At 44.1% G+C, this 19,634-nt stretch overlaps 1 protein-coding gene across 8 annotated transcripts in view; it reads right to left on the bottom strand.

Moving 5' to 3' along the window:
• The window catches only part of PTPRM (protein tyrosine phosphatase receptor type M), a 665,244-nt gene that overhangs the window by 9,884 nt on the left and 635,726 nt on the right, over positions 1-19,634 (bottom strand). For all 8 annotated transcript variants that reach the window (XM_066579573.1, XM_066579570.1, XM_066579568.1 and 5 more), the window contains 3 exons: positions 14,453-14,578; positions 13,331-13,494; positions 5,178-5,313 (listed from right to left, as the gene is read on the bottom strand). In XM_066579573.1, the coding sequence (XP_066435670.1) occupies positions 5,178-5,313; positions 13,331-13,494; positions 14,453-14,578 (426 nt within the window). The remainder of the gene's footprint in view (positions 1-5,177; positions 5,314-13,330; positions 13,495-14,452; positions 14,579-19,634) is intronic.

The following is a 19,634-nucleotide window of genomic DNA, read 5'->3' on the forward strand; positions in this document are numbered from 1 at the left end:
GAGGAGGAGGATCCTGAAAGTGATCTTCCTAGTGAGGACAGCCATGTGTTGCGTACAGGTACCCTGGCACACATGGCTGACTTCATGTCAGGATGCCTTTCTCGAGACCCTCGCGTTACACGCATTCTGGCCACTACGGATTACTGGGTGTACACACTGCTCGACCCACGGTATAAGGAGAACCTTTCCACTCTCATACCCGAAGAGGAAAGGGGTTCGAGAGTGATGCTATACCACAGGACCCTGGCGGACAAACTGATGGTAAAATTCCCATCCGACAGCGCTAGTGGCCGAAGGCGCAGTTCCGAGGGCCAGGCAGCATGTACAGCACAGGCAGGGGAACACTCTCTAAGGCCTTTGATAGCTTTCTGGCTCCCCAGCAAGACTGTGTCACCGCTCCCCAGTCAAGGCTGAGTCGGCGGGAGCACTGTAAAAGGATGGTGAGGGAGTACGTAGCCGATCGCACGACCGTCCTCCGTGACGCCTCTGTCCCCTACAACTACTGGGTGTCGAAGCTGGACACGTGGCCTGAACTCACGCTGTATGCCCTGGAGGTGCTTGCTTGTCGTGCGGCTAGCGTCTTGTCAGAGAGGGTGTTTAGTGCGGCTGGGGGAATCATCACGGATAAGCGTACCCGCCTGTCAACCGACAGTGCCGACAGGCTTACACTCATCAAGATGAACAAAGCCTGGATTTCCCCAGACTTCTCTTCTCTACCAGCGGACAGCAGCGATACCTAAACAATACGTAGGCTCCTTTAGCTTCATCAATCTGTGTATAATATTCATCCTCCTCCTCTTGCTCCTCCTCCTGAAACCTCACGTAATCACGCCGAACGGGCAATTTTTCTTAGGCCCACAAGGCTCAGTCAGATAATTTTTGTAAACAATTTTTATACGTTTCAATGCTCATTAAAGCGTTGAAACTTGCACCTGAAGCAATTTCTATTTTAACTGGGCTGCCTCCAGGCCTAGTTACAAATTAAGCCACATTAACCAAAGCGATTAATGGGTTTCACCTGCCCTCTTGGTTGGGCATGGGCAATTTTTCTGAGGTACATTAGTACTGTTGGTACACCAATTTTTTTGGGCCCTCGCCTACAGTGTAATCCAATTAATTTTTTGCCCACCTGCATTAAAGCTGACGTTACCTCAGCTGTGCTGGGCACTGCAATGGGATATATTTATGTACCGCCGGTGGCTTCCTGGGACCCACCCATGCTGTCGGTGACCATGGACTTCCCATTAGGGAGATGTACGTGCCTGTGTAAACTTATAAAAAACTCGAGCCTGACTGGGGCATGCAGTTTGGGCCGAAGCCCACCTTTATTTAATCAGACGTTAGCTCTGCTGTCCAGGGCACTGCAATGGGATATATTTTTGTACCGCCAGTGGGTTCCAGGGAGCCACCCATACTGTCGGTCCACACGGACCTCCCATTAGGGAGTTGTACCTGCCTGTGTCTATGTATTAAAAACCCCGGTCTGACTGGGGCATGCAGTGTGGGCCGAAGCCCACCTGTATTTTATCTGACGTTACCTCAGCTGTGCAGGGCAATGCAATGGGATATATTTATGTACCGCCGGTGGCTTCCTGGCACCCACCCATGCTGTCGGTCCACACGGAGTTGTAACTGCATGTGTCCACTTCTAAAGAACCCCAGTCTGACTGGGGCACGCAGTGTGGGCCGAAGCCCACCTGTATTTTATCTGACGTTACCTCAGCTGTGCAGGGCAATGCCATGGGATATATTTATGTACCGCCGGTGGCTTCCTGGCACCCACCCATGCTGTCGGTCCACACGGAGTTGTAACTGCATGTGTCCACTTCTAAAGAACCCCAGTCTGACTGGGGCATGCAGTGTGGGCCGAAGCCCACCTGCATTAAACATGACATTACCTCAGCTGTGATGGGCACTGCAATGGGATATATTTATGTACCGCCGGTGGGTTCCAGGGAGCCACCCATGCTGTGTGTCCACAGGGACTTCACATTAGGGATTTGTACCTGCCAGTGTCTATGTATTAAAAATTCTGGTCAGACTGGGGCATGCAGTGTGGGCCGAAGACCACCTGCATTTAATCGGACGTTACCTCAGCTGTGATGGGCAATGCAATGGGATATATTTATGTACCGCCGGTGGCTTCCTGGGACCCACCCATGCTGTCGGTCCACACGGAGTTGTAACTGCATGTGTCCACTTCTAAAGAACCCCAGTCTGCCTGGGGCATGCAGTGTGGGCCGAAGCCCACCTGCATTTAACATGACATTACCTCAGCTGTGATGGGCAATGCAATGGGATATATTTATGTACCGCCGGTGGCTTCCTGGCACCCACCCATGCTGTCGGTCCACACGGAGTTGTAACTGCATGTGTCCACTTCTAAAGAACCCCAGTCTGACTGGGGCATGCAGTGTGGGCCGAAGCCCACCTGCATTTAACATGACATTACCTCAGCTGTGATGGGCTATGCAATGGGATATATTTATGTACCGCCGGTGGGTTCCAGGGAGCTACCCATGCTGTGGGTCCACAGGGAGTTGTAACAGCATGTGTCTACTTCTAAAGAACCCCAGTCTGACTGGGGCATGCAGTGTGGGCCGAAGCCCACCTGCATTTAACATGACATTACATCAGCTGTGCTGGGCACTGCAATGGGATATATTTATGTACCGCCGGTGGGTTCCAGGGAGCCACCAATGCTGTGGGTGCACACGGAATTCCCATTGCGGATTTGTACCTGCCTGTGACTATTTATAAAAAACCGCGGTCTGACTGGGGCATGCAGACACCTTGACAGAATGAATAGTGTGTGGCACATAGGTTCCCCATTGCTATGCCCACGTGTGCAGCTCCTGATGGAGGTGGCACAGGATTGGATTTCTCATTGCTTCTGTACAGCATTGTGGGCTATCGCCCCGCCCCTTTTAAAGAGGGCCGCTGCCTAGCCGTGCCAACCCTCTGCAGTGTGTGCCTGCGGTTCCTCCTCATGGCAGACGCACTTATAAATAGACATGAGGGTGGCGTGGCATGAGTGCAGCTGAAGGCTACGCAGGGACACTTTGGTGTGTGCTGTGGACACTGTGTCGTGCGGGGGGGTAGGGGGGGTTGGGCAGCATGTAACCCAGGAGAAGTGGCAGCGGAGTGTCATGCAGGCAGTGATTGTGCTTTGTTGGAGGTAGTGTGGTGCTTAGCTAAGGTATGCATTGCTAATGAGGGCTTTTCAGAAGTAAAAGTTGTTGGGGGGGGGGGCCCACTCTTGCCGCTATTGTGGCTTAATAGTGGGACCTGGGAACTTGAGATGCAGCCCAACATGTAGCCCCTCGCCTGCCCTATCCGTTGCTGTGTCGTTCCCATCACTTTCTTGAATTGCCCAGATTTTCACAAATGGAAACCTTAGCGAGCATCGGCGAAATACAAAAATGCTCTGGTCGCCCATTGACTTCAATGGGGTTCGTTACTCGAAACGAACCCTCGAGCATCGCGAAATTTTCATCCCGAGTAACGAGCACCCGAGCATTTTGGTGCTCGCTCATCTCTAATCACTATCAATTCTGCTTCAGAAACATCCCTGAAATGGAACAAATGCTTTGATTTCTGGAATCCAGAAAAGTTCCTAAATACGATAAGGGAACTCTGGAGGGAGGCGAATTCCCGTGTTGACTCCAGTGGTTGAAAGTGGGTGAAAGAAGCAATGAGTTATGAAAATATTAGCACTTTATTGGTTGAGTAAGTGTTATCGGTAACTGTCATACTATATAACACCCATTAATATAAACGGGGATATATGATCCTGTTGAGTAGACCACGGGCCATCTATACTATTCATGTACACTAATACAGCTTATGGGAAAGGTGTTGTCCTGATGGGATAAATCCTTTATAATATAATATAATATAACAAGAGTCAATAAAATAATGTTTTTTGTAACTTTTTTTTCTCTTTAAATGAATCTATTGGGCTTATCTATCTCTGAACAAATCTATGGGGTGGAGCTTGTAGATTTATTCAGTGAGGGCTTTGATCAATTCCATTCAGTTTTGCTCAGCACCGTAAGGCTGGGTTCATACGGGACGGAATGGCTGCGGCAATTCTGCCTGCGGCTTTTTAACCCAAGTTAAGCCAGCCATGTGGATGAGATTTTGCAAAAATCTCACCCATACAGGACAGCCAATCCATCGCGGCAAAGCCTGGTGGAATCGGTGATGTCACGCAGAATTTAAAGCCGCAGCATGTCATTTCTTTCTTTTTTTTCTGCTGTGGCCTCTCTATGGGGAGAGAAAGCCACAGCGGAATGCCAGTGGTAAAACTGCAGTTTGCCGCGGGTTTTAAAGCTGCATTTGCCCCGCAGAAATCTTGTGGTTTTTCGGTGCGGCCAAACCACAGGATTTCCGTCCGACATGACAGGTCTGCTGGCTATCAGATAATACTGAATGCAGTCTACCTTTTTTCATTATCTTCAGTGACCGTGCAGATGAAGTCTAATGCATTCACAAACGCCTCATGTCGACTTATTTGCCAAAAGTTAACAGTGTGACAATTCCACGACCGTTACATTCCAGTTCCGCTAATGTATACAATTTAAGGGAAGCTCTAATTAAAAAGTTTTAGCTTCATTTATCCATTAAAGAGTCCTTTACATTATTTCTTCCCTGAGGTGAGCATTACCAATAACACTTCCAGACCTGGTAGTCAACCAATGCTAATCTTTTCATAACTCATTGCTTCTCTCACCCACTTCTAGCCGCTGGAGTCAAGTACCAGCATTCGCCTCCCTCCAGAGTTCTCTTACGGTATTTAAGAACTTTTCTGGATTCCAGAAATCAAAGTATTTATTCAGTATCTGTGGTGTTTCTGACTGCGCAGTGAAGAAGCAGAGATGATAATGATCAGTACTATATAATTGATATAGCAATGGGTCTGCATGTTCTTTATAGTATGGAGAGCATAATATTAAGTTTCTGTTGTGCTAGAATGCTGGGTTACTGCATTCATAGTCTATAACTTCAAATTAATTCTGCAATGCCTTAGGATCCGTCTTTAGATTTGGATACACCATCCCTGTGGTGAGAAAATGCTCATCGTGTTGTCAGGCATTTCTGCTACCTACAAGAATGTCTGCTACAGCTGAGATAATGAAACATTTGTATTCAGTGACATAATTAGGCAAACTTACCAAGAGGTCCACCATGTTAGGCTTATTGTTCCTAAGTGTCTTCACAGCATGGAAAACATCCACTGCCCTCTGGTGCTGAAGCATTTCACAAACGATGCTAATTGCACAGAATGTACCACTGCGACCACCTCCATTCCTGTGAAAAGAAGAGCTAAAGGTGATTCAAGCCGGTATACCCGGGGTGCTTTTGTGTTGCCGCAATCCCTTCACTGCCACAAGAGCTTAAAAACCCGTAGGTGCTCTTCGGTTCTGCACGCCTTATTCTAAATGTGCCACCTAGAAGAGACGTAACCTGACTGATGGCCACAGACTGGGACTATTTGGGGACGTTACATCATTGACTGCTTTATAGTAGTATACGTCTATAGAAATCTGTGCTCTTGCTACCATGTCGTTTAGGCATCATAACTTGCCAACCTGAGGAATTCTCTATAATTGATCTCAAGGGAAACTGTCAGTAAAATGTAATCATCATATGCTGAGTAATGTTTATCGCTGCAGTTTACATAATTGGTGACAATTAAAACAAATGGCGCTTCATAATTTATATTCTAGCGGAGTTACGATAACGCATTGCTAGGGCAAAGGGATTCGCTACATGATCAATACTATGCAGTCTCTGTTGTCTTGTAGGAGGATAGGTAAATTATAATAGAAAGTGACCTTCCGATCCTGGGGACAAAATTTGTCCCGAGATCGAAGGAGGGGATTCATATTACCTGGCGCCCTCCTTTCGTGCTGTTCTGCTGTGGATCTGCCATTCCCGTTCCCCTCTTCTGTCTTTCAAGATGTCTGCAGTGGTCCTATCACTATCCAATGTGTAGTGTGCAGCAGTAGTCTGAGACCGTTCATGCTGTTTTAGGTTGGCCAACACTGCTCATGGGCAATGTGTCATGTCTTCGACTACCGATGCATTTCCAAAGCACAATGCAGTCAGAGAAGCATTGCAGCCATCTTTGAAGACAAAAGAGGAGTCTGGGAACCAGCGGATCCACAGCAGAAAGCACACCAAGTAATATTATTCTCACCCTCCAGTTGGGACCGGAGGGTCACTTTAAGTAACAGCAGGTAAATAATACATTTTATGTAACTAGGTTATTACATTTAGTACCTTAGCCACAGTTGTTAATATGATCTAGACTGATGTACCCTAAGTGGTGTACGGACGCTATGTGTGGCTCTTGAAAATCTCTTCAAAAGGATATTCTGAAGCAGCTGATATATAAATTACATATAATTCATGTAAATATCTAGATCATAGAAGGTTGGACAGGTTAGGTTTCTTTCTTGTATTCCTTCCCCTCTACTCCTTACAGTTAACATGCACAGTTGGTCATGCTGAATATACATATGGTGGAATCTGCCATGTTAATTGGCCAAAGTTAGGCCATACTTAAAGGGCTACTATAGTGGAAACACATTTTTCCCTGCACCCTTCACTTTTTTGTCTGTTACACTTTGGACATCTCCTATGTACATTGCAGTCACTTCCAGGCAGTGTAAGCTCATGTCTGATGCCTATCAGGTATCATTCCGATGCTGAGATTTCTGTTTTTATTTTCACTATTCTGTGCTATCAATTCTTTGATGCAACAGCACAGCATTACATGAGCAGCTACAGCTTGTACCATCTCTGCCTGCTGAGAGCACTGAGCCATTGAATTCTGTATTCACCTAAATAAGCTACAAATTCCTATATCACATTGTGTAAAATTATCTTTGCATGGTATCACGTTGTTTAGACACCTGCTTACAAGACCAGTCATAAGGCCTTTTTACACGCAACGATTATTGCTCAGAATTCATCCCAACAGTCGAAAATAAGCAATAATTGCTACGTGTAAATGCGGTCATCGTGCCCTTTTCCTTTGAACAATGGATTTTAGTTCACTTAAAATCCATCATTAAGTCGCTGAAAGACTGAGCAAAAACATTCCATTTAAATGTATTTCGCTCATCTTTCAAAAGATTGCAGGATGTTCTCGCCACAGCATGTTTACACTAGCTGCAAGGAGAACAATGGAATGTGCCAGCAGCTGTTTGCACAGCTGGGCATGTGTTTACACACATGCTGGGCTTAGGAAACAACTCCTGCAGGTCCTTTTACATGAAAATCAAGATGATAAAGTGTTAATGGTGAAAATAGATTGCCAAATCTTTCAATCTTTCAGTCCTTTGAGAGATTATTTTTGCATGTAGAAGGACCTATAGGTACAAGAAAATAACAGATTACTGAGGTTATCTACCAAACAATGCATTATTGATCTGGCTTATCCTCCTTATAAAGAACATTGTGGAAATAAACTGATCTATTGCAACTTTCTGACAAAAGTGTATACAGTTGGTAGTGGACACTGGGTCCTTATGCCACACTTATGGATAAAGGTGACTCTTCTTTCATTACTGGCAGCAGAATATATACACCTTTCATTGTGCAAAAGGAAAATAAAGCTCTTAAGGTGTGTTCACACGGAACAATGTCGTTCGAAAACAAAGAAATTGAATTTGAACGATAATCGTTCAGTGTAAACACAGCCAACGATTGAATGATGAATGTTGATTCGTGCCCTTATCGTTTATTTAATGCCAGCATGAAAATCACTGCTGGCTCATTCGCTAATCCTTCATTTTACTTACCAATCATTCAGTCATTCTCATTCACTGTTACAGTGAACGATTTAGCGAGTGACCGAGTTATCTGCCTGTATATATATGGGACAACTATCTGCCAGAAAATAGCTTGAAAGCGATTTTCAGCAATAAAGGCTCAGTCAGACGGGCGTTTGTTTGCTGCACATGTTTTCTGCGTTTGCGATTTGCATCTATTAGAACCAATGCTTTTCAATGGCAGGGGTCACATGTCTGGCTTTTTTCACATGCACAAAAAAGCCTGCGAGGCAAATTATAGGACATCGTATTTTAAAATGCGGCTATCTGCGTTTCCAAAGAATATTCTCAAAAATGCAGGACTTGCCATTGCCTGCTATTGTGTTCTTTAGAACACGCCACACTGCGCGATTTTTTTCAGCATGGCGTGTACTTCGGTCATGCGAATTTTTTATGCATGCATTTTGCGCAAAAAAAATGTGCACAAAAAACGCCCGTTTGAATGAGCCATCATTGTCTCGTGGCACATGACAGGGGGCTAAGCGAGAAAATAACTCAGTAGTTGCTAGCCGGCTCATTTCAGCTCCCTGAAACTAAGAGACTAGTAGGCGACTTTCTGCAAATAGGCAGTTGCTCATTTTTGAACGACTGCCTGTTTACAGTGAATGGAGGTGGTCAGGCTGGAAGAGATGTCCAGTACACTCCGCTGAACAACTATCACCCCTTTGTGATAAGTCATTGGGACTACTATTCGGTGCTTATGCAACTAACAGTCGTCCTGTGTAAAGGCCCATTTGGACACAATGATTATCGCTCAAAAGATGTCTTTTGTGTGCATTTACAGTGCAAGTTGATCACTCAAACGTTGAGCGATCACCTTGCGCTCCGAGCGGGAGATGCAGAAGACAAGTGGGGCCGCATATCTTCTGCATCCAGCTGTTCTCTGCTTGGAGCGCCCAGCTGTTATACAGCCGAGCACTCCGAGCGGGGTATGAAGAACACAGCTGGACCGCTCTGTTCTTCATACCCCACCTGTGTTCACGGAGCGGGATACAGCTGAAACAATAGTATCAACTGTGTCCCGCTGTGATCTCCTGATAACTGATCGCTGATCTTTCAGCATGCTGAAAGATCATCGATCAGCAACGGCTTAACAAAAGCTGCACGATATCAGTGCAGTTAGACACAACGATTATCGCTCAAAAGATGGATTTTGGGCGAATTTTGAGCGATACTTGTTGTGTCCAAATGGGCCTTTAGGCCACCCTTGTAATGATAAGCATTAGCACATTGCATCTCCTCTATTGCCTAAATTCACAGAATACAGGCACTATAAAGTACACCTGCATTATGTTCACATCACTGGGGGAACATAGGGGGATTTGATTAGTCACTAATTGCTATCCTTGATTTCCCATGCTATGGAAGTATATCAAAAGGGTTTTCCTAAATTCAACATTAATAAACCATCCCTAGGATAGGCCATCAATGTATTATCTATGGCGTTCTGACCTCTGGAACCCAACTGATCTACAGAATAATGGGGCACCTCCATTGCAGTACCCAACATAGCTCTGTCCATGTCTCTGATACTGCAGCTCAGCCCCAATCAAATGAATGATCTGTGGTTCAGATGCAAGACTATAGATGTGAGCTTTACCGTGTTGGTACAGCAGGGAAGGTGGTGCCCCCCCAGCCCCTTAGTTCTAAATGCTTTGGACTTCCACCAATCACATAACGATGCCCTGTTCTCAGGACGGGCCGTCAATGATAAATCCTCAAAAACCCCTTTGAGAAATTCTTGATAGTACAATTTCCCATCATATTAAAGTGACTCGGGAGGTTGAACTTTACTTTAGATGAATAATGTGACATGGATTACCATGGTCAGTGGTGTTCAAAGCAGTCAGAGGAACTATAAGCATATAAATTTAATGATGACCTTTGGATTTAGAATTAATGTCTGCGGTTACAAACGGCGGTCTGCGGGTAGAAAGCGGCAATAAAACCCCCTTTACAAAGAATCGGCAGCTGAAGTTAAGGATTGAGAACAGATCAGGAATTCTTTCCATAGAACATATATCATTTTTTGTCATATTGCCACCCTAACTGTAAATCTGCACACAAGAAAGCCATGTATCCCACATCAAGAAATAGGAATATTGCAACTAGTAACGTAGAAGGTCCCAAATATTAATCAGGACACACAAACAGTCAAATACCAGGCCCGAGTCTCCACAGTCAGACCTCTATTACAATCGCCTTTAAAACTTCTATTTTTAAAGGTTACTTCAGTCATCCTCAACAAACCAGAACATACTTCAATCTTACTAGAAGGTTAGTCACTTACATGAAAGGGATTTCAAGCATATTCACTGCTTGTTTCAAAGCTTTCAATGCAACTAAAAGGTCACATCTGACCTTAAGGGATACAAACTTGATGGAGCCTTCTCAAATGTAAAATCAGTTTTATAATCCATGAGATTTACATGGAACAATAGGAGATGCTGAAGGGGCTTCCTGCTGATAGTCAGAGAATCGTCTGGAGGCGCCGTCTCTTGTGCAATTTATGCATCACTTGTATAAAGCAGACGGAACATCTTCATGGTAAAGTTATCTGTTTAAGAATGCCGATGACTAAATATATTGAAATGGATATTATATTCAAAATGAACCTTGTGTAAAGATAAATTCCTGTGTTTTAACCCTTTCCAATCCACTGTCTGACCTCTGAAGACATTATGATTTAAGGCTGTAGAGCTCCAATGTTGGAAGACATCCGTCGGGATTTTCTTACTGTATATTGCCAGCCTCTCTGCTGTCGGAGCCTATCCAACGTGTCACCTCATGCAGTACTGGATTTAGCCAGCAAATAGCGCCGTTGTATAACGGCAGAAAAAGAGTAAGCCCCCTAGGAAAACCAGGATACAAATTGGATTGGAAAGGGTTAAAGCAACAATAAATGGTGAAAATGGGAATGACACACCTTCAGCTGGATTATACTGAAGTTAAACCGCTAGGCCAATTCTCTATGTATCTGTGAAGTCATGACAGAGTCCGGATCTGGGGATACTTATGTCTGAATAGCTACAGTGAATTTGATATTACGTCAGCTAAACATGGCGCCTTCTTGCTTATTTGGGTCTGGGTTATTCATAATGCACTTGCCTGTACATATGGCCTTGCTCACATGGATGGACTCATGTGGACGAGCCATTACCAAACAGGCATATGGACTCAAACTCATATGTCACACACAGGTTCAGTTTGTCTGTTAGTGACTGAAGTCAGAGTAGAACATAGCAAGTGTGCTCTATAATATGGCAGATTATTGACCTCATAGATGGACATTAAAAGTTTTACCTACAATTATCAATAGTTAACATTAAAGAATATGTGTCACCCGAATTGATTTCCAACCTATGAATGATTACAATATATTCTCATAGAAGTAGGCCGCCTGCAGACGAGCGGGTCGGATCCGGCGGCGAGAATTCTCGCTGCGAGACCCGACCCGAGCGCCTGCAGAGACGAGCGCGTACTCACCCGCGCCCGCCGGCCCCGGCTCTTTCATGTGCCGGCTGCTGGGCAGCCGGCGCATGCGCAGACCGGAGCCGGCAGCCGGGTGAGTGACGTTTCTGTGCGAGGCTCTGCGAGCCCCGCACAAAAATAGGACATGCCGCGGTTTGTTTGCCGCGCGAGATTTCGCACGGCCAAACCACGGCTGTCTGCATAGGAGTGCGTATTGTAATGCACTCCTATACAGGCTTTGAGCGGCGGAAATCCCGCCGCGGGATTTCCGCCCGTGTGCAGGCGGCCATAGTCAGTCTCTTAGTTGTTGACTGGTTGGAGTCTCTAAACTTTTTATTTATTTATTTAACTTCAGTTTTGGACCCTCGTTTTCTCCAGTTTTTCTTATATTTTACTTTTCCTTTCCCCTTGCTTATGTAATTTAATTATTTCAGATCTCATCTCAGAAATTTCTCCTGTAAGCTGTTTTCACATCTGTACAGGGAATTCAGCTTTCCTGCTCCATTCAGGGAGTAAGAAGGGGGAATCCCCTGGCCGAACGGGGCCGTCTTATAACGGAACCGAACAGCGCTGAACAGACCCCATTGACTAGAATGGGGTCCGTTCGGTATCCGTTCAGCTTCCCAAGATTTTACCGAAAGAGAAAGCGTGCATGCAGCACTATTTCTTCCAGTATTTTGTGTCGAATCTGCGACGGAACCTTTGACTGGAGGTTCCATGGGCAGATGTGAATCCGGCCTTAGCTATATTAGATTCACTTGATAAAAAAATCCTTCTTCCCATGTTGCAGACCACGTCCTCACTGCTGCAAGCCCTCTAGTTTCTGCTTGTAGGGCTTTTATCATTCTTGCCCCTTGATTTATAAGGGCCTGTGTAAATCCCGTAGCATGTCCTCCACCAATCAAGTCACCTCTGGCTATATTAGGCATTCCCCTCTATTGAGGATGCCCAAGCAATTTGGTCATCCCAGTTGTGTAAGTCTGCTGTTAGCAATTAGAGTGATTTTCTGGCTATCTGACTCCTGGCCTGATTCTGACTATCCCGACTTCTGTACTCCTGACCTCGGCTATGTGATTGGACCACACTATTTGTCTGCTGTGTGCCTTGCCTATATTACCGCACTGCACCTCTTCTGCTATGCCTGACCTACTGAAGTTAATGCTCCCAGCCCCGAACTTGGCTTGTCTTCTGGTTATATATCTGTTCCCACCCTCATGTACCACATCTCAGCCTTGATCAGCTGCCTACAACTGATATGATTTCTGTGACTAATGGCTTAGGGGCCCCACAGTGAAGACCAAATCCCACTTGGAGGGGTTAAGGGTAAAAACCTGGGATTTCCCAAGTACTGCCTACAGAACTAGCCCTAATACAAATTAATGTGTGGCAAAGCGGATCCACTTCCTGCCACCCAGTAATTGAAGACAAAAGATAAAATGCAGTTTTGTCATTCATCGCATCTTTTATGTGGTCATGGAAATTACCATTTGTCAGCAATGCATTGCTTCATGCAAACAGAGATGTGCTACTGACAATAATGTCAAGTGGTTTATACAAATGATCGCCAGAATGAACGTCCCTACAAACAGCTGCATGATAATGGCGGTATGTAAATGTTAAACTAATGAGTGCTGATCCACCTGCTAATTTAATCGGCCCTCAGTGAGGGCAAAAGAACACTAAGACAGGTAACTGCTGGTGACACCATTGGGGTTTCTTTGACTGGCAACATAATGAAAGAAATACCTGTAGGAACATCTTCTGTTAGGAGGGCACAGTTATAACTCATTAGGTGAAAGTGGCAGTAGGGTGCACAAAAGTACGGAATGAATATTAAATACTGATTGATTTGATATGCTTCGTGTGAAAGGATTTCAGATCCAAACAAACCTAATTCTTATGTCCCACAGTAATCTAAACACTAATAACTGCATTCTTATTTAACTAAATGACACGTATACAGTCATAATATTGTGCACAATAGCTACAAAATGCTTTGTTTTTGCACCACTTACAGGCAGTGTACAACTGTTCGACCTTCTCCTCCATTGTATTCTTCTTGCCACTTGTCTACTTGGCGAATTAGCTTTAGAAAAGACCGTTTTGATACCGGAGTGTCTCTATACATTGGCCAGCCCAGAAACTGGAACTGCTGAACCATTCTATAACCGTCTTGAGGCTGAAATCACAACAGAAAACCAATTAGGTATAATATTTTTCTTCTTACAATCGAAAGAGGGGTCATGTGTGAAAAGTGTGGAAGCATTCCTCAGTACAAACATTTAGTCCTAGATCTTCCTCCATAATCATACTTCTTGCTGGTAATAGCCAGTATGACAGCTGAAGTATTAGGTATAGATTAATATAGCTGTAAAACTGGAAATTTGGGTTTCTATTGTTTGTCTGTATATTTGATTGAGTGGGCACCAAGGAAGAGTGGTGGTCAGTGGCGATTTTATTTACCTTACTGAAGGGTAAGGACTCATTCACAAAAGCATATGTGAGTTGCGTCTGAGACGTATGGGCAGTGGACATTGCATGTCGGATTCTGGTCCGTGATAAGGATCAGAATGCAAATAACAGAGATGGAACAATACCTCTGTAGCGCCACCTATTGGAAGGCAGTATCTCACTCACTCACTCACTCACTCACTCAGCTTCTACTTCCAGTAGGTGGTGCTGAAGAGGTATTATTTCATCTCCCTTATTTGCATATTACCCAGAGGAGTATGAATGGCCTTATAAGTCTTCTTACTCACCTTTTAGGTGTTCTCCCTAAAGGAGAAAATATATCATTCCTGACCCAAGGATCAGAATAGGAAACACTGTGATTCTTTGCATATGAATCGGTGCGTGTGCAAAACGCCTGTATGAACAGTCCAGTTGGCTGTAATAGATCCCATGTGCTGTTCTTAGATAGCACATAGATGGGAAATGTGCCCTTAAGAATGGGTTTTATGACCCCAGAGAGCTGATATGCTAAGTTAGGAAAATAAAATCCCAGTAACACAGCAACTGTTTGGTGTTAGTATTGTGCCAAGGAAAATTCTAGAAATAGGTGTGATATGTGATTCCTATGGAATTGTTAATGCATATAATATCTAATACATATAAAGTAAAGTTTTGTCAATTTTCACCCGTGCAGCATTATAAATCCTAAATATTCGGCTTATGATGTCTTCTTCTAGGTCAGCAGATACAAATTCCACTTGAATGGGCCCATGCCTATGCACTCCATTCTCTGGCCAGTACTGCGGACAAAGCTGAAAAAAAGGAGATGAACTTTACAAATGTTTCCAATATTCCCATATAAGTGCAATGTAATGTTATTGTATCCATATGTTGCAGATAAATTAGATTGTTAATACCTGTATAGGCAGAAGATTATAATTTTGAGCCTTCAGCTCAGTCCTGCCACATAGAAGCTATATACTAGTATTGTAACCTGGACAAGCCTCTGGGCCATGTGTTTTGCATGGTACCGTGTTTCCCCAAAAATACCCTATCACCGAGGGAATCACTAAAATATAACTTTTATTAGGTAAAGATAAAAATAAAAATGTATAAAAGGCGTGGACTCTTATTCCAGTTACACTCCTACTGGACAAGTAGATATTCTAACAGTAGTAAGTCCATATAAGTATATACCAGATGATGCGCTAGGTTCTAACTCCACAACCACAATGACCCAATCTATATTGTTGGTGCATGGGTCGAGATATATATTATGGTTGTGTACAGCTCCACGTGTATAAATGGCCACAAGGGCTAACAAAGCACAATGTAGGTTATATTTTCTGTATTTATACGTTGGAGCCGATAAATGGGTAAAGGCCAGAATAATAAATGTAACCCCCGTCTGGCAGAGTATTGAGGCATATATTAATGCCCAGGAAATATAGCATCGATCAGGTATATACTATGTGGTATATCCCCTATTATGGTGGATTATACCCTGATGCGATAACCAGCTATAGTAAACACGGTCACTAATTTCATCTATATAGTGACTCGCTTGACTGACGTCATTTAGCGTGTTTATCTAGTTTATATAAAAGCTGGCAAATAGACTGCAGCGCTGAGTGGTCTGTAACTAGGAGTTAAATGGTGCAAGGACATATTACAGCACCAAACGTTCCTTTTATTTTACCACATTCCCATTAGGGACAGACACAGCGGAGAGTCTTAGACCAGGGTCATTAACTCATAAGACCCTGTCACATGGACTAAACACTGCTGAGTGCAGCTAATAAAAACAGCTGATCACTGCTTCACTAAAGATGAATGCCGCTGTTTGTGAGATTTTATAATCACCAGCAGCTACGAGCAGCTGAACTGAAGAGGGTTCAATAAGATATATAATGAACCCTCTTTGTCAGTAACTGCTGCATTCACTATCACCATTTAAGCATAGATAGCCCGATATACAATGATGTGGACATCTGTGGCATGTCAAGCACAACAATAAGGCTATCTTAGGCTGGCTAACACCATCTACGCATTTCCGCGGTCCTTAATGCAGTGACCGCATCATCAGGATGGTGAGTCTAGGTTATAGAACCGAACAGCCTGAACGGCTGTGTGAAAATGAGCAGCAATACCCTGTCTTATATTAATTTTTGCCCCAAAAGAGGAGCTAGGTCTAATTTTCGGGAGAGGTCTTATTATACTTACCAAGCAAGCGCAGTCCACGTTCCTCCCGCCGCTCTCCACAGCTCCAAGCGCTTTCCCCGTCCTCAGCCACTCATACAACATGACTTCCTGGCTATGGGATTCCTAAATACCGCCTCCAGAAAGCGATTGCCGTGATTGGTTTTTCGATCGCTGCTTAGCCAATCAATGCAACGCTGGATGAACCAATGTGATGGCTGTAATTGGTTCTCCCACCGCTGCTGAGCCAATCAATGCAGCGCTGGATAAACCAATCAACAGCCATCACATTGTAGGGAAGGGATTTATAAATTGGCTCAGTCACGGCCAATTACAGCCACCACATTGGTTCATTCAGCGCTGCATTGATTGGCTGAGCGGTGACTGAAGAACCAATCACAGCCATTGCTTTCTGGAGGTGGGATCTATGAATCCCGTTACCAGAGGGTGATGTTGTCCAAGCGACTGAGGACTGTGGGAATCGCTCTGAACTGCACCAAACCTGCTAGAGAGCAGCGGGAGGGACCTGAACCGAGCCTGCTAGGTAATGTATTATTTATTTATTTTTTCAATGTAGTGTAACTAGGACTTATTTTCGGGGTAGGACTTCTATTTCAAGCCTGCCTCAAAATTAGGCCAGGGCTTATTTTCAGGGTAGGTCTTATTTTGGGGGAAACATAGTAGCTATTTCTCCCTTTGTAGTGATTAAAATAATAAGTGATGAAGACAAGATAGTAGTTGACTCTTCTTTACACAGAATAGTCAAGCAAACGATGATTTACGTTTTCATGTTTCAGATTTAGGCACAAAAATAAAATTTGCAGCTGGACTCTTATCAGGGTACTTTTCCAGTTTTCAGTGTTCTCGTAAGTCTTGAAACATTAAGTCCTGGAAATATTGTGACCTTCGTTTCAAACCTTAAACCATACATCTTAATGTCTTTCAATGACCATTTTAGTCTATTTAGTGCCATCACAGATAATGGTAATAGGATATATAATGTAACATCTGCCTCTGACTGTGATTATAAAGCCATTTGTTATATATAACATTTATGCATGAGGAGTTCACAGTTTCAAAACAGAATAGTTTTCCTCTTGTACAGAGGTTAAATTGTGCAGAACCAACAATGCCTGTACATGGATACAATCACTGTACTGGAAGCTTCACATATTCCTATGTACTCATTTACTGCACACTAAAAAGGTCAACTTCTTAACTTTGGAAAAACTGCAGATTACGGGGATCAGTGTTTGTTCAGCCATGCAGTTCTATGTAAGTTTGATCCAATCTATAAAATGGCAGCATGTTAAACGCTTGCTCCAGCACATCGATATCTCCAGGGCCCTCACATAACACAGAGTCAACAATTCCAGGTTTTAACTTGTTTGTCTAGGTTCATCATCGCAGATAGGAAAAAAACGTAATCGCTTGGATCTGTAAGATCTTCTGCCAGCTGTGATAAAACATTTAGAAGCATTTACAGGTACAGCTAACTGTCACATACAGACATAAAGCACTTTATTTTAATGGCTACTCCGTCAAAAAAAAAAATAATCATGCTTTATATAACTATCCCCCAGTATATACATGTTATCTAGTATCACCTAGGTTAGTTATTCCTTTCCATCTGAAATTTCCTGGAGTCAGTCCCTTTAGATGGGTCATGTGATCTCATTTTGACTACCTGAGACTAAATAAACTCATATCACAGTTACAGATGATGATTAGAAGCTCCTCTCACAGTTATCGAGAAGGAGAGCACAGCTGGCTATAATTATGGTCTGTAGTTTATTTGGGTGAATATAGAATACATAAGGTATTGACACTGTCCTCCCAGCAGGTAGAGATGGTACTAGCAATACTTGGTCATGTGATGCTGTGCTGATGCATCATGGGAGTGTTAAAGCATAGAGAAAGTGAGCAGAAAGAAACCGGAGGCTGCACTGCATGGAAGTGACTGCAATATACATGGGAGACATCCGGAGTATGACAGGAAAGAAAGGCAGGAATGGAAAAATGTGTTTTCACTGGAGTGGCCCTTTAACTGAGTATGCCCAATCAATTAATACAACTGAGAATGTTCACACATAGCAGAACAGTTGTAGATTTCCTGCAGTGAAATTAGCTGCAGAAAATACATTACCGGCAGTGTGCATACCACAAGAAACAAATATGTGGCATAAATCGACCTGCGGTGTGGATTTTAAATCTGCGGCATGTGAATTCATGCTGTGGATTTTCTGCGAAGATTTCCCCTTTTCAAATGAGTGTAAAATCCACATCCCAAAATCTGTGCTAAAATCCACATGCAGATTTTGACATAAATTTGTTGCAGATTTTTAATGCAGATCTACACCAAGATCAGCAGTGGATTCTCTGCTGTGGAAAATCTGCTGCGTGTACGTCGCCTAAAGGAGATGCTTCAGACTGCTTTAAGCCGTGTCCTCTCCTTTGTATTCCACTATTATATCTCAGAAAACATTTTTATATCATAAAGAAGGGAAAATAGGGAATTGCAACAATGATTAGGACAGGAACATCTGTAGCTTCAATTTAAACTGGCTACCTTCATCCACAAAGCCCTCCACAGCGCAGCGCCCCCCTATATTGCCTCCCTCATCTCAATCCATCACCCAGCCCGGGCTCTTCACTCTGCTAACGAAACTAGACTGCACACCCCTCTAATTCAAACTTTTCATTCCCGCCTCCAAGACTTCTCCAGAGCAGCACCTGTCCTCTGGAACGGACTACCAAAGGCTACCCGGGCAATCCCGGACTTGAAAAACTTCAGGCGTGCTCTAAAAACGCACCTCTTCAGCAAGGCATACCGCATTCCCTAAACAAACCCCTCTGTACTCCGCCTGATAACATGCTCCCTGACCTACTGACTGCAATCCTTGCCAGCCACCATCAACTGCCCCTGCAGTCAAACTGATTCTGCTGTCACACGGCTAAATGTCTGACCATTGTCTATGTGTATATCACCCCTCACTCTCCACCTCGCCATACTGTGCACATCTCCAGCCCCTTTACCTTCTGTATCACCCCACTATTCGTAGTATGTAAGCTTGTTGGAGCAGGACCCTCACCCCTATTGTTTCCATCAACTGATTACTATGTAACCGTGGTTCTGTAATGTTTGTACTTTTGTCTTTCTGTATTCCCCCTGTCTATGTAAGCGCTGCGGAATATGTTGGCGCTATACAAATAAAGTTTATTATTATTAATTTACACCCGCTGCTGACAGAGTCCGTATTACTGGGATGTGTTTAACCTCAACAGAGTAAGGCCGACCGCACGCAGCTGGGTTGGATTTCGCAAGCGAGATCCCGCAGCAGAATCCGACCCTGTGCCCGGCCAGTGACCCCCACATACCTGTCCGCAGTCTTCATAATCTGTGCTGCGAATGTGCTGGCTGGTGCACATGCACAGTACAGATCATGCCATACAGTACAAATTTCCCCTATGCCGTCGCTGACGTGGATCCCGCAACCCTTCTGCAGTGCTCACTGCGGGAGTGCCGCAGGCCGGATGGCTTCCATTGACTTCAATGAAAACCGTCCATGCTTAGCCTGCTTTAAAATAGAGAATGCTGCGATTTTATTTTCAGCATGTTGTGTCTGCAAATAAATTCCGCTTGTGTGCATGCGAAAAATCTCCACGCAC

Source organism: Eleutherodactylus coqui, chromosome 9 (genome assembly GCF_035609145.1).
Source record: "Eleutherodactylus coqui strain aEleCoq1 chromosome 9, aEleCoq1.hap1, whole genome shotgun sequence".
Taxonomy (NCBI): domain Eukaryota; kingdom Metazoa; phylum Chordata; class Amphibia; order Anura; family Eleutherodactylidae; genus Eleutherodactylus; species Eleutherodactylus coqui.